This window comes from Triplophysa rosa, linkage group LG22 (assembly GCF_024868665.1).
Source record: "Triplophysa rosa linkage group LG22, Trosa_1v2, whole genome shotgun sequence".
NCBI classification, from domain to species: Eukaryota; Metazoa; Chordata; class Actinopteri; order Cypriniformes; family Nemacheilidae; genus Triplophysa; species Triplophysa rosa.
Window position 1 is genome coordinate 19,947,497 of NC_079911.1, and position 11,750 is coordinate 19,959,246.

General features: G+C 37.5%; 2 protein-coding genes across 2 annotated transcripts in view; one reads left to right on the plus strand and one right to left on the minus strand.

The window, feature by feature from the left end:
* Positions 1-11,750, minus strand: part of LOC130546276 (GTPase IMAP family member 8-like) — a 37,658-nt gene extending 25,908 nt beyond the window's left edge. The window contains exons 1-3 of the mRNA XM_057321456.1: positions 11,654-11,750; positions 10,370-10,450; positions 9,630-9,760 (exon numbers count right to left, since the gene is read on the minus strand). The gene's annotated coding sequence lies outside the window, so the exon portion shown is untranslated. The remainder of the gene's footprint in view (positions 1-9,629; positions 9,761-10,369; positions 10,451-11,653) is intronic.
* LOC130546279 (trace amine-associated receptor 13c-like) lies at positions 2,478-3,547 on the plus strand. Its single transcript, XM_057321458.1, has one exon. The coding sequence runs from the start codon at positions 2,531-2,533 to the stop codon at positions 3,545-3,547; it is 1,017 nt and encodes a 338-aa protein (XP_057177441.1). The 5' UTR covers positions 2,478-2,530.

Consider the following 11,750-nt stretch of genomic DNA (forward strand, 5'->3'; position numbering starts at 1 on the left):
AGGCAAAGCTATACTGTGTATATCATGCTGTGCATCCTTCATAGAGGCCAAATATTCTTATTTCATAAAAAATGTGTCTTTACTGTGTTTTAACTATATAATGTAATAGTTTGATAAGAGTAATAAGATATTATGTTATATTAATTGTATATATGAAGAGTTTGGTTCCAACCCGTAGTAGTGTTAATTTCGTTGCTCCTGTGACATATCGTTTTATTGCTCCCTGAGCTCTTTGTAAGTTGCTTTGGATAAAAGTGTCTGCTAAATGACTAAATGTAAACTAAAAAACTATGATGAAAATTGTTCGTTAACTACATGTTTTGACCAATGAAAACGAGACGATTACTAAATAAAAACTAATGCATGATAACGAAAAGTGTAATAAAAATATCGGAGTGTCTATTTACACTGAGTACAAATAGCCCGCCTTGTTGGCAGAGACTATTTGCACTAGCTCCGCCCACCAATATGTGATATAGATAATAGCGAAAGTGTAGGAATGATGCTCTTTTAAACAGTGACTCCAGTGGCGTAAGGTGTAAAGTCTGGACAGTTTAGCACTGGAAACCGGGGTTCTAATCCACCTCTCGCTGAAAACGCTCGTTCACCTTTTTCTATCACTTTACATATCATAAAGGCATTTGTTTTCAATCAAATTGATTTAAGACTTAAAAATACTCTGATATTGTTGCATAATGTTTAATACACAACAATACTGAGGTGCAAATAGTAACGTTATCTGCCACTATTTATAAGTATCAATAGCATCAAACTACTATTTCTACTTAATCCAAAGAAAATATAGCTATTTTCGGTTCGTATAAATAGCATATCACTAAGAAATGCAGCTATTTTAAGTGTAAAAAGAACCTACTGCTATTTACACCTTTACACCTAAAAATATACTAACATTTTCATCAACTAATACAAACGAGGCGAAAATATTCTTATCCCAGTCGGCAGAGATCAGCTTGTGGCATTTGCTACTTATGTCGGTTACAGAGAACTCTCTGGGAGCACAGACAATATGTATTGTACATTTGAGTTTGTCTCCACATGGTGGAGTGTCTTCTTTTACTTCACAATCACCGGTAAAACACAGCAAACTTGAAGAACGACTGCAGGCGACTTAGCCCGAAACTCATTTCAAAAGGCAAGCACCAACGTTTTTATATGCCAACGTATTACTTATCCACTAACGCGAGCTGGTGCATAACATGATATGCAACATAAGCCAAACCAGCGCTGTACCGATTGGAGAAGTGACATATTGAGTTTGATTGTACATTAAAAGAATGGATGACATGCTAAAGATCGAACCAAGTAGCCTATGTAACATGCTTGGGCGATTGAAGAAAAGTAATAGTTTATGTAATTAATAGATTTTTAAGATATTTCTCACAGAATAGACACCAGGCAATAGCGTTTGAGTGTGAGCAGTTTCGGAGCGTTTCATTGGTTGAACGTACTGAATGAATACACCCTTCACTGAATGACCGAGGCAAAATGAGACCGAATGAACTGACACGGGTCGTTCATGGTCTAATATCCTCTGTGTTGCAACAATGCTTATCCAGTACTTTTCCAAAAAATAAGGTAATCACCTGGTTTAATTTAATTGTAAGGTAAGGGGGATGGCAATGGGGATGACTAAAATGTGACTAAAAGTAAATAGGATTTTCATCAAAAGACTACGACTAAAACTAAATCAAAATTTGCTGTCGAAACGAACAGCAGTATCCTGCAGTAATGAACAGATCATCCGACACGTTATCCGACCGCAGCACACAATTTTTATTCCCTGACCCATTACCCATTTGACATAAAGACCGTGACCCGGACCTCTCCCGCAATAATCTAATTAATTAAGAGCTCAGTGTTGAGTTTACAATTGACCTTTCATCAGAGTTTGATTGACAGGCAATCTGACCAATCATAATGCAGACGTATGCCATTTTTATCCAACAAACAAACCAGACAGGTGAGTTAGTAGATTAAAAATAAAGATTAAATCTCCATTGACATCTTTCCAAAGTTCTGATGTTCTGTCATGTTTAATTCGTGCTATAACAGAAGAGATGATCATATATGCTGCTTAATCTGATTTTTGTCAGTTTTATCGCTTGAATTTATTACAAATTACAAACTTTGAAGGCTTTATTTAATACCAAAAGGTCCAACCATTGTTGGTATCCTTTTTTGCACTGTAGAAAAAGTCTGTAAAAATAATGCCATTTCAAATTTTTCTAAAGGACTTGGATGTAATAAGGACTTGGACTTGACTCCGACCCAACACTATTATACATCTCTGATGACATACTGTAGTTATGAATATTATATTGCATTTCTGTCAATAGATCCTCCATAAAATCACACACTGGTCCATTAAAATATAGTAGAATATTAACTAAGAGTCATCGTGCATCATTACGGTGGGAGGTGAATGGGTTGGTCGGTCTGATTCAGACTCTGTATAAATGTAAGGACAGTAAAGAGATCGGATCAAACTCCTAACAGGAGGACGACACTCATGGCCTATGAGACAGAAGATGATGAGACTCAATACTGCTTTCCTGCTGTTAACTCGTCGTGCATCAAGACAAAACGCTCCACACATGAATCCAATGTCATGTATGTGTTTTTTTCACTGCTGTCTGTATGGACCGTGTTTCTGAACCTGCTGGTGATCATCTCCATCTCTCACTTCAAGAAGCTTCACACTCCAACCAACCTGCTCATTCTCTCTCTGGCTGTGGCCGACATGCTCGTGGGACTCATTATCGTTCCTATCGAAGGTATCAAGCTGACTGCAACCTGCTGGTATTTTGGAGACAGTTTCTGTGGACTGTATTCAATGTTCATTGGGCTTCTCCTCTCGGCATCACTCTGCAATTTAGCGTTGGTTGCCATTGACCGTTACGTGGCTGTGTGTCACCCTCTGGAATACCCGCAAAAAATAACCACATCTAGAACTTTGGCGATCGTATGTTTCAGCTGGTTTTGGTCTTCAGCCTATAACATCTTGTTTATTACACACAACGGGTATTTCAATCGCTCGAGCATAAAAGACGTGTGTTATGGCCAGTGTCCATTTTTGGTTAGTTTCGCCTGGTCAGTCACTGATCTGTTCGTGTCCTTCCTGGTTCCTTGCACGTTGATCATAACTTTATATTTGAGGATTTTCTACATTGCACAACAGCATGTGAAAGTGATAAACTCTCTGATGAAGAGTGGAAAACATGTAACAGAAGGTTCAGCGAGGAGGAAATCTGAGAGCAAAGCTGCTCTGACATTAGGAATCATTGTGAGCGTTTATCTGTTTTGCTGGATTCCCTACTATATCATATCTGCAGCGGGGGATACGCTCATCCCACCCACCACTGCAAATTCTCTAATGTGGGCTTTGTATTGTAATTCGAGTCTGAATCCTCTCGTCTATGCTTTCTTTTACAGCTGGTTTAAAAAATCTGTTAAACACATATTAACACTTAAAATATTGCAGCAAGCATCCCCTCTGGTTAATATTACGGTGGATTATCATTCATGACCTGCTTCTTACTACTGATGTCACTATTAATGTCAACTATTAATGCCTGTTTTTGTGAAGAGTTTCTTGTTTGACCAACTTTTTTGGTTATTTTTAGACATTAACTATACTGTAGATGTCAACAAATGCAAAATGCATGGTTTTGAGATATTGAGCTTTAAAGTTTATGCATTTCATATAGCAAAAAATGATATGAGGAACAAATCTCTTTCATACGTGAAAAGACCCAGTGGTGTAGTCTAGTTTTTTGTAGAGAGTATATTCTTGATTTTTCCCTCCCAGCCTACTCACCCGTCCCAGATCGACAACCCATGAGCACCACCACACTCATGAATGCATCGAGTATGCATCTACTGTATTTGAAGAGTTTGGTTCCATAATCAGACAACATAACAAAAGTCATGTTTTTTTTATTGTGCATTCCAATTAAAATCAATCAAACTGCAGTTGGTTTGTTTTGATTTAAGCCATAATAACTCAAAAAATACAGCTAACTAACACAATGAAACATGATTTTTATGAACGGAGTCATCTCATTTTGGAACCAAACTCTTCATATGTAATCAAGAGCATTCTGAAAGATTTATTGCAAGCAAGATTTCAATAGCCAATGGCAGCTGGGAAAACCTGCTGGTTTTGTTAATCACGGTCTCTCAGCCAGCTAAAAAAAAAAAGAAACCATTACATAAATTATAGTGGTTTCCATTAAAATACCATTATGAACCACACAATTTTCTATTACAAAATAAAAAATGTCTTTGGCAATAAGGGGTGTTCTATTGATTCCCATCTGCATCTCTTGTGTTTTGGGCCGGGTTCTATTATTTTGTCAGCAGGGCAACCAACATAATGTAAAGAATATCCTGTGAAAGTATAATCTTAAAATTTTGATTTAGTTTGACTAAGGCCGTGTCAAAGGCTTACAGTAAATCATTTTGAAATAAATGGTTAAAATAGTAGCTTCAGGGGCAGGTTTACAAAAACACAGAAATAGTGTAGTTTAAATGCTTGCCCTTCATGATCTCCTGTTGTTTCATACAGCGTTTCCCATACAATGCGTTTACTTGGGCAGCTGCGCACATGCACTTATTAGATCTATCCAAACACGCGCATAATGATAACAGTCCAACATAAAATGACTTTATAGTTATTTACTCATCGTTTTACTTGTTGTTATACATAAACCATGAACTATTACTACAGATGGCCAGATTGTATCAAACTGATTCGAGTGCTGATGGATGTCCTCTTATGCAAACTCCGGCCTCTTTTCGTACCTAAGGATGAAGGCTTTTCTGACTGCGGCGCTTCTCCGCCCTCCTCCGCTGGCCTCCCTGCATTGTCTTTGGTTGACTTATAGCGTGAAAAATAATCTGCGTGCACATATTGGAATGTTTAACGTGGTGCTGTAAATTGACTTGCTACACTTAACCTAATGCGGTTGCTAATGTGACGTAATCACCTCAGGGGGTCACCTCAAGAACGCCTCAAATGCGCCGCCCGATTCGCGTCATTCGCACCGCCTGCCACGAGTTCGCGTCTATGCGCGTCTTTGCATTGACTTTGTATGTAATTTACTCGCGCCAAACGCTTAATTCGCGTTTGGTGAGAACACAGCATAATGCGCGTCAGCTACAAACGCCTCGTCCATCCTCGCAGGCGATAAGAGGTTTGACACAGGCTCATTTCAGTTAAAAAAAAACATTATAACATTTATATTTATTTCTCTTACGAAGACATTGCGTCACTTACCCAATGTAACAGTTGTAACAATGTAACCCAATGTAACAAAAACCCTGAATAAACCTCCGGCCTCGGCCGACAAATGTGATCTCCGGAGGACGCATGCAGCCTTCGAAGACGCAGCTTCTTTGTCCAAGTTTCTAAAAGTAGGCTACATTCTAAAATTCTGTGACGATTGAGGTTTGACGTTTTAAGACCGCATTTCCCCTTGTTTTGGTCTATTTTTCTTTAGAGCCCGTTTCTTTTATTAACCTCAGTAATAATAAAGGTGTTATAGTGCATTTCATCTTTTGTGCGTTTATTCTGAATGTTGCAGTATGGCAGCTATATGTTCACGGAAATAAACTAACTGAAAATCAAATATACTTTATCAGTTATTATACACTTATTTTAGGCACTGTTTAAGTACAAAATGATACTAATAAAATAAATAAATACTACTTAAACTGAGCCATTTATTCAAGAAATTTATTATAAACTGAAAACAATTAGGCTTACTAGACAGGTTTATGTCTGAGCGGGATTTGGGTTACCGGTGAGCGTAATGTGAGCGGAGCGTTTGCTTGGTCCGTGAGCGGCTGAGCGAAGCGCACCGTCATTGAGAGAAATATTGAGACACACCGTGTGCTCAGCTTCGCTCGCGTGCTCTGGTGTGAGTGGAGCGTGGCCGCGTGCGTGCGCGTCCTTCTCTTGAGTGTTCGCATGCACTCTCTTCCGATGAGCTCCATGTGTGTGCGCGAGCCCTCTCGTATTTAACTTGCATTTAAAATCAAAGAAGCGTTCGTAATACAGCAACAGCATATAGCCGCTCTTTAATGTAGATGTACTGTATTGTGTTTTTGTCCGATGATGTTGCGTTTATACATTAGGATTTTAGCAGCGGTTAAAGTGACTGCTGGTGGCATCCCGGTGTAAAATACAGTAACGTTATAATGTGACAGATAAGAGAGTAGAAGGAAAACAGATAAGCGCTAACACTAACACGACGTGATGACGTCACGAATATGCTAATTAGGTCGTGACGTCACCAGCGCCACAAGTCTGTCAAAATCCTATGTCCTTGTTCGACTTGATACGGCGCCGCAAGACCCGACAGTCGGATGACATCAAAGTACCGCGAGAGCGATTCAAAAATTGTTAAAAGTTTGGTTTCGAATCCCTCTCGCGGTACTTTGATGTCATCCGCCTGTCGGATCTTGCGGCGCCACATCAAGTCGAACAAGCCTAGTGTCTCCGGTAGCATCAATGGTCCAGAAGTCTCTGACACTTTTTTAAGTGGGTATACGGACATCCTTGATCTTTTAGTGAGTATCAGGAGAATACCCGGATCACGTAGACTACACCACTGCGGAGACCCTAAATGTGTTCTAAATGTACAATATCAACATTTTCTGACATTTGTAAATGGGGATTTTTAGATCAGGTCAAACGCAGATAGAACCTTCTGATAGGTGGTTTGGTCTAGGTTTCTGTAGAGCTAATAGGGGCTAAATGCCATAACAGAAGTCTCCGTAATATCTGAACGCTAACTTAAATTCAAGCCTGTGACTATAAACTGTCCACAGATCTTCAGAAAAATCTTTCAAATCCTCCACATCTTCTGCATATTTGACTCTTGTTCACCAGTGACTTCATAGCTGGACCACCATAAGGGAACTAAGCGGCTGCTTAGGGCCTCACCGCCACTAGGGGGCCACCAAGAGCACATGAAATTACAGCTTTTTGTGAAATATTCACTACGCACATTCTCACGTAGGGCCGTACCCACTATTTTTCTGTGTTGTGTGTCAAAATTTGTGAAATTAGCTTGTTTTCTTGCTATTTTTGTTCTTTATTTTGAACATATAAATGATGTATTGTCAGGGTAAAAGGGTTTCTTAATTTCCGGCGTGAAATTATTTGTCGAGTTGTATGTTTGTTGATTATTTGTCGAGGTGCAATTGCTTCCAGGGTCAGTGATGAAATACGTTATATTTCGATGAGTCTACAACCATTTTAAGGTACTGGTCAAATGGCTTTGGGGAACAATACGGTATATAAGAATAAAATGAATCGTAAAATGCAACTAATACAAATTCATAAATGCTATCAGTAAATGTTTGCTTCTATCTCTCTTATTCTCCTTCTCATCCCCAGTTTTCTTCAGATGTAAACCTGCTAAATTATGTAATCTGTAGCATGCCATTAAATGTCAGTTAATACTTGATAAGCAGATCTCAACACACATGATCAATGAATGAACACATTTTACGTTTTAAATTAAATGCTTTCATTGCATTTTTTTATTTATTCATGAATTGTTTTCGATCCCTTGGAGGATTAAATCCTGGTGCTGCAGTCAGGAAAATGCTGTGCACGATTGCAAAAAATGTGGGGGCCAGTTTGAAAGGGAGAACAAAAACAGGCCTTCTAAGACCTAAGGATTTTCCAACTATAGTCATAGGCAAGTTGTGTCCTATTAATCATTTTAGGGTCATTAAAAAAAAGTGTTTTACTGTGTTAACATACAGATAGTATTTTATTTCATCAGAGATTGCAATTCTACTTTTTAGGGACAACACAAAAACAATTTAAGGACCTGAGGGCAACTGATGTGGAGGACCTCCTTTCCTCGTTTTGAAATATGCTCCACACAGACACTTAAAATGGTAAACAATGTCATCTTTAACAGTTCAGTACTAGATCAATGATGCCAACTAATAAAAGCGAGAAAGTTAATGATTTTTCATAAAATGGGCGATATAATAGGTTCAGAAAAGATTTTTGACCTCACAGCGACATCTAGTGGTGTGATATTAAAGGCGGGTTTAATGTTTTGTAAAAACTTTCCGAAACAACGTTTTCTAGTAAAACCAATACATGTACATCGTAAAAATTGGTGACACTATAATGACTATTTCAAATATAGTTATTAGGTCCAACTCAAGTGTTTGGGTTCATAACCGTCTTACTCTTGTCTTTTTTTCAGATTATGCTGAAGTGAACATGGACTTAAATTCCCTTGTATTTAGTTATACCCGGTTTTTATATTTCTCAATCTATATTTAATTAATAGTTGTATGTATAATAATATATGTATATATATATATTTTTTTTTTTTAAACGTAAGTTATTTTTTACATTTTTATTGTTATTATTAATGTTTTCCTTCTATGTGTTATATCTTCATGTTAAGATTGTTTATGTAGTTTCATTTTTAATAAATGATGTTTTATTTTACACCGGCTAATAGTTGTAGCCAGTTTTTCTATTTCTCATTCTGTATGTATATGCTGTATATATTTGACCAATCTTGAATTATTTTAACATTTTTATTGTTGTTAGTAATGTTTTGTTTTTATTTAACCCCAGTTCCTGTTCTCTGAGCTACAGCATTGATATGATTACACACATTGACGTTTGATGGCATTCACTGTAGGATTCAAGTTTCCTGTGGATGTGATGGTGCCTTGGTCCCAAATTGAGTCAAAAGCTTTTTTTAAAGTCTATAAGCATGCATATATTTGACCTTTATCTTGGTTAAGGTGTTGTATGAAGTATGAAGCGTGTAGATATGGTTGGTAAAAATCCTCTCTGACTTCTGCTCAGGACATGTGTGTGGTGATGAAGTGTAAGAGTCGAGCGGTTATTAAACTACAGAATAGTTTTCTCAGGTCACACAGATGCCTCTATAGCTGTTCGGCTCAAATTTATGTCCGTTTGTAAAGATTGGTGTTGTCAAGCCTTGATTCCAGATGTCAGGGAACTACACTCATAATCACATTAAATCGTTTTAAAATGGCCCGATGTAATCGACTGTTTGTATGTTTTATCATTTCATTTCAAATCCCATCAGGTCCAGATGCTTTTTTGCTTTAAGGTTTTTGGTTTTGCCTTCAAGTTCTTTTTCAGTTACTGGGAAGTCTAATGGGTTTGATTATCTTTGATTTCTAATTCTAGTGTTTTATAATTGTTTGATTTTGCTCACGGTTTGTGTCTGTCTGTACATTATTAAACTATGTTTGGTGTTCTGGGTGGTCTCTGGGTGTTGCTATGGTGTTCTGAGTGTTTGTTACTGGTTATTTTTTGAATGCATTTATTAAAGCAATAAGTCCCAAGAAAATTTTTGTCTAAAATCCAATATTCATTATTTCATAATTCTATTTCAACTCAACACACAATGTATCACTATGAAAACTTTTAAGCTGTAACTACTGAATTCGTTTTTGCTATAGATTTAGAATTTTTGTTATGCCACGTCACATAAAAGTTACTGTTTAAAAAAGGTGTTAATAAACAACGACTTCAGATTTCAAATAGTTTTGCAACAGCTTAAAAATGAAGAAAGACGAACTCATACCTGGTTATAGAAGTTAGATTGAGATGAGACGGTGCGATGAGCATTTCAGCTGAGATCAAGGTTTGACATCTCTCTCTCTCTCTCTCTCTCCTGTGATTGGTGGACCGGTGGGATGCTGCAGGCCAGGAGCGCTGGACAGATCACAGTACGATGCTGTTAAACGTGACACGCCGTTCCTGAACTGATCTGAACACACTGAACGACCCACTGGCTCTTTCAGACCTGATCGTATCGATATCTGATCAATCTCAGTCACAGAATCAACCGTACACAGGACACACAACACTTCTCCTGCATCACATTCTTCTGATTTATTTCTTAAGAGAACAAAAGGACCATTGACAATCATTTTTAGTGGTGAAAACTCTCCATTTAGCAGAGAGTAATTGTTATAAACACATGAAGAGTCTGGAGGTGTAAATGAATGTAGTTTGTAGAGGTAAAATGAGTAAATGCGATGAGAAATGTTTGAGTTGATATTGAGATCTTCGATAATATTGACATTTGCAGACATGACAAATCTGAGCTCAGTTTGACACATTGTTGACATCTCTTCTCAAACTCTAATGACAGACACATTTATGACTCCTTTTTTTAGGAGAAATATCTGAGACACGGATGAGACTCAAGCAAAACTTTCCATGTAATCTTACTGAGGTCCAGGAGAAATCATTTACATCTCATCTCTTCTATCATTTTTCTTTCTTATAGGGAACCAGCAGATGGCAGCACAAACTCACCTTACATGTTTCATCTTCAGCTGTTTTTAGTGCAGATGGGGTGTGAAACAGCCGTCTCTTGATATTCTGCCATCAGAACACCTTTCAATCATAAACAAACACGTATCACGATAACACCTCAATGCTTTCCTTCCTTCCTGGATTTGTAATGAATTGCTGCGATGCAGTGATGAAAACACCTGAACCTCATCTGCGTCTGTAAGAATTAATGTCTTTTAATTGAAGTCAACAGAAGCTGATTTAACACACCTACCATTTCTTACGCATGTATATGAATACAGTAACATTGGCTAACTAATATAATGACATCAGAATGATTGATGACATCATTATCAGCTGTTCCATATGTTCATGAATATTTCATCGGATGCTGGCCAGTTATTTTCTAGACAGATATGAAGAGATTCATTACTTCTCACTTCCAAATGAATTTTACACGCTCATGAACAGCAAAACATATCATAACTCTCATGTATATGTATTACTCTGAGAGATCTGCTTTCACTAGATCAATTAACTCCATATTTAATTCATTAACATGAACAACGAGAAACATATTTGTATAGTTTTTGTTCATACAAATGCAATTGTTCATTCATGTCAGTTCACAGAGGATCAACCAATGTAAACACGACCAACTTTTGATTTTTAACGTGGTTTAGTACTGTTAATGCTCAAATCCACTATGTTGTGCAAGTATTGTTCAGTGAGCATGTTAACTATAGTGTTAAAAAAATCAACCTTATTTTAAAGTGGTACCCATTTTTTAAAGATGCTGTGGGTTGCTAAGGTGATCTTGAGGTTGCTATGGTGTTGCTAGGTTGTTTTCCCAGAAGTAAGTCCATCCTCAAGTCAGATTTGATTCTGGTTCTGAGATAAGTCTCAAAGTCTCTGAATTTGATCTGCTTTAAGATGCTGAATCGAAAGTGTCACTTTCATAAACAGTAACACAGGGGTCTTCAACGTTTTTCGGGGCAAGGACCCCTTAGATGAGAGATGCATGGAGCAGGGACCCCCTTATACTAAATGTGTAAACGGAGCTATTTAAATAGAAACAACCCTATTGTCACAGCAATATTATGTTAAGACATCACATTAGCACTATTATGTTATTGTTGCACATAGGCTAAATACTTTCTGTGCATTATTTTTGTTTTTAATATAGATTGCTTGATTATTTTAAGGGATTTGCAGCATCAAACATTTTCATTTTACTGTGAGATGGACAATGAAACATTTATTTGAACCTTAGGTTTTTATGAAGGCTTCAATGAGATGACTGACCCTGGTTAATGGCACTATTCTAGTGGAGGTAGAGGTTGTCTCTGGATGCGAAAGAAGTCAGTGCAGATTCCACCGCGGACCCCCGGTTGAAGACCCC

Coding starts and splice junctions, on each gene's coding strand:
- LOC130546279 (XM_057321458.1), top strand. CDS start 2,531: ATGGCCTATGAGACAGAAGATGATGAGACTCAATACTGCTTTCCTGCT.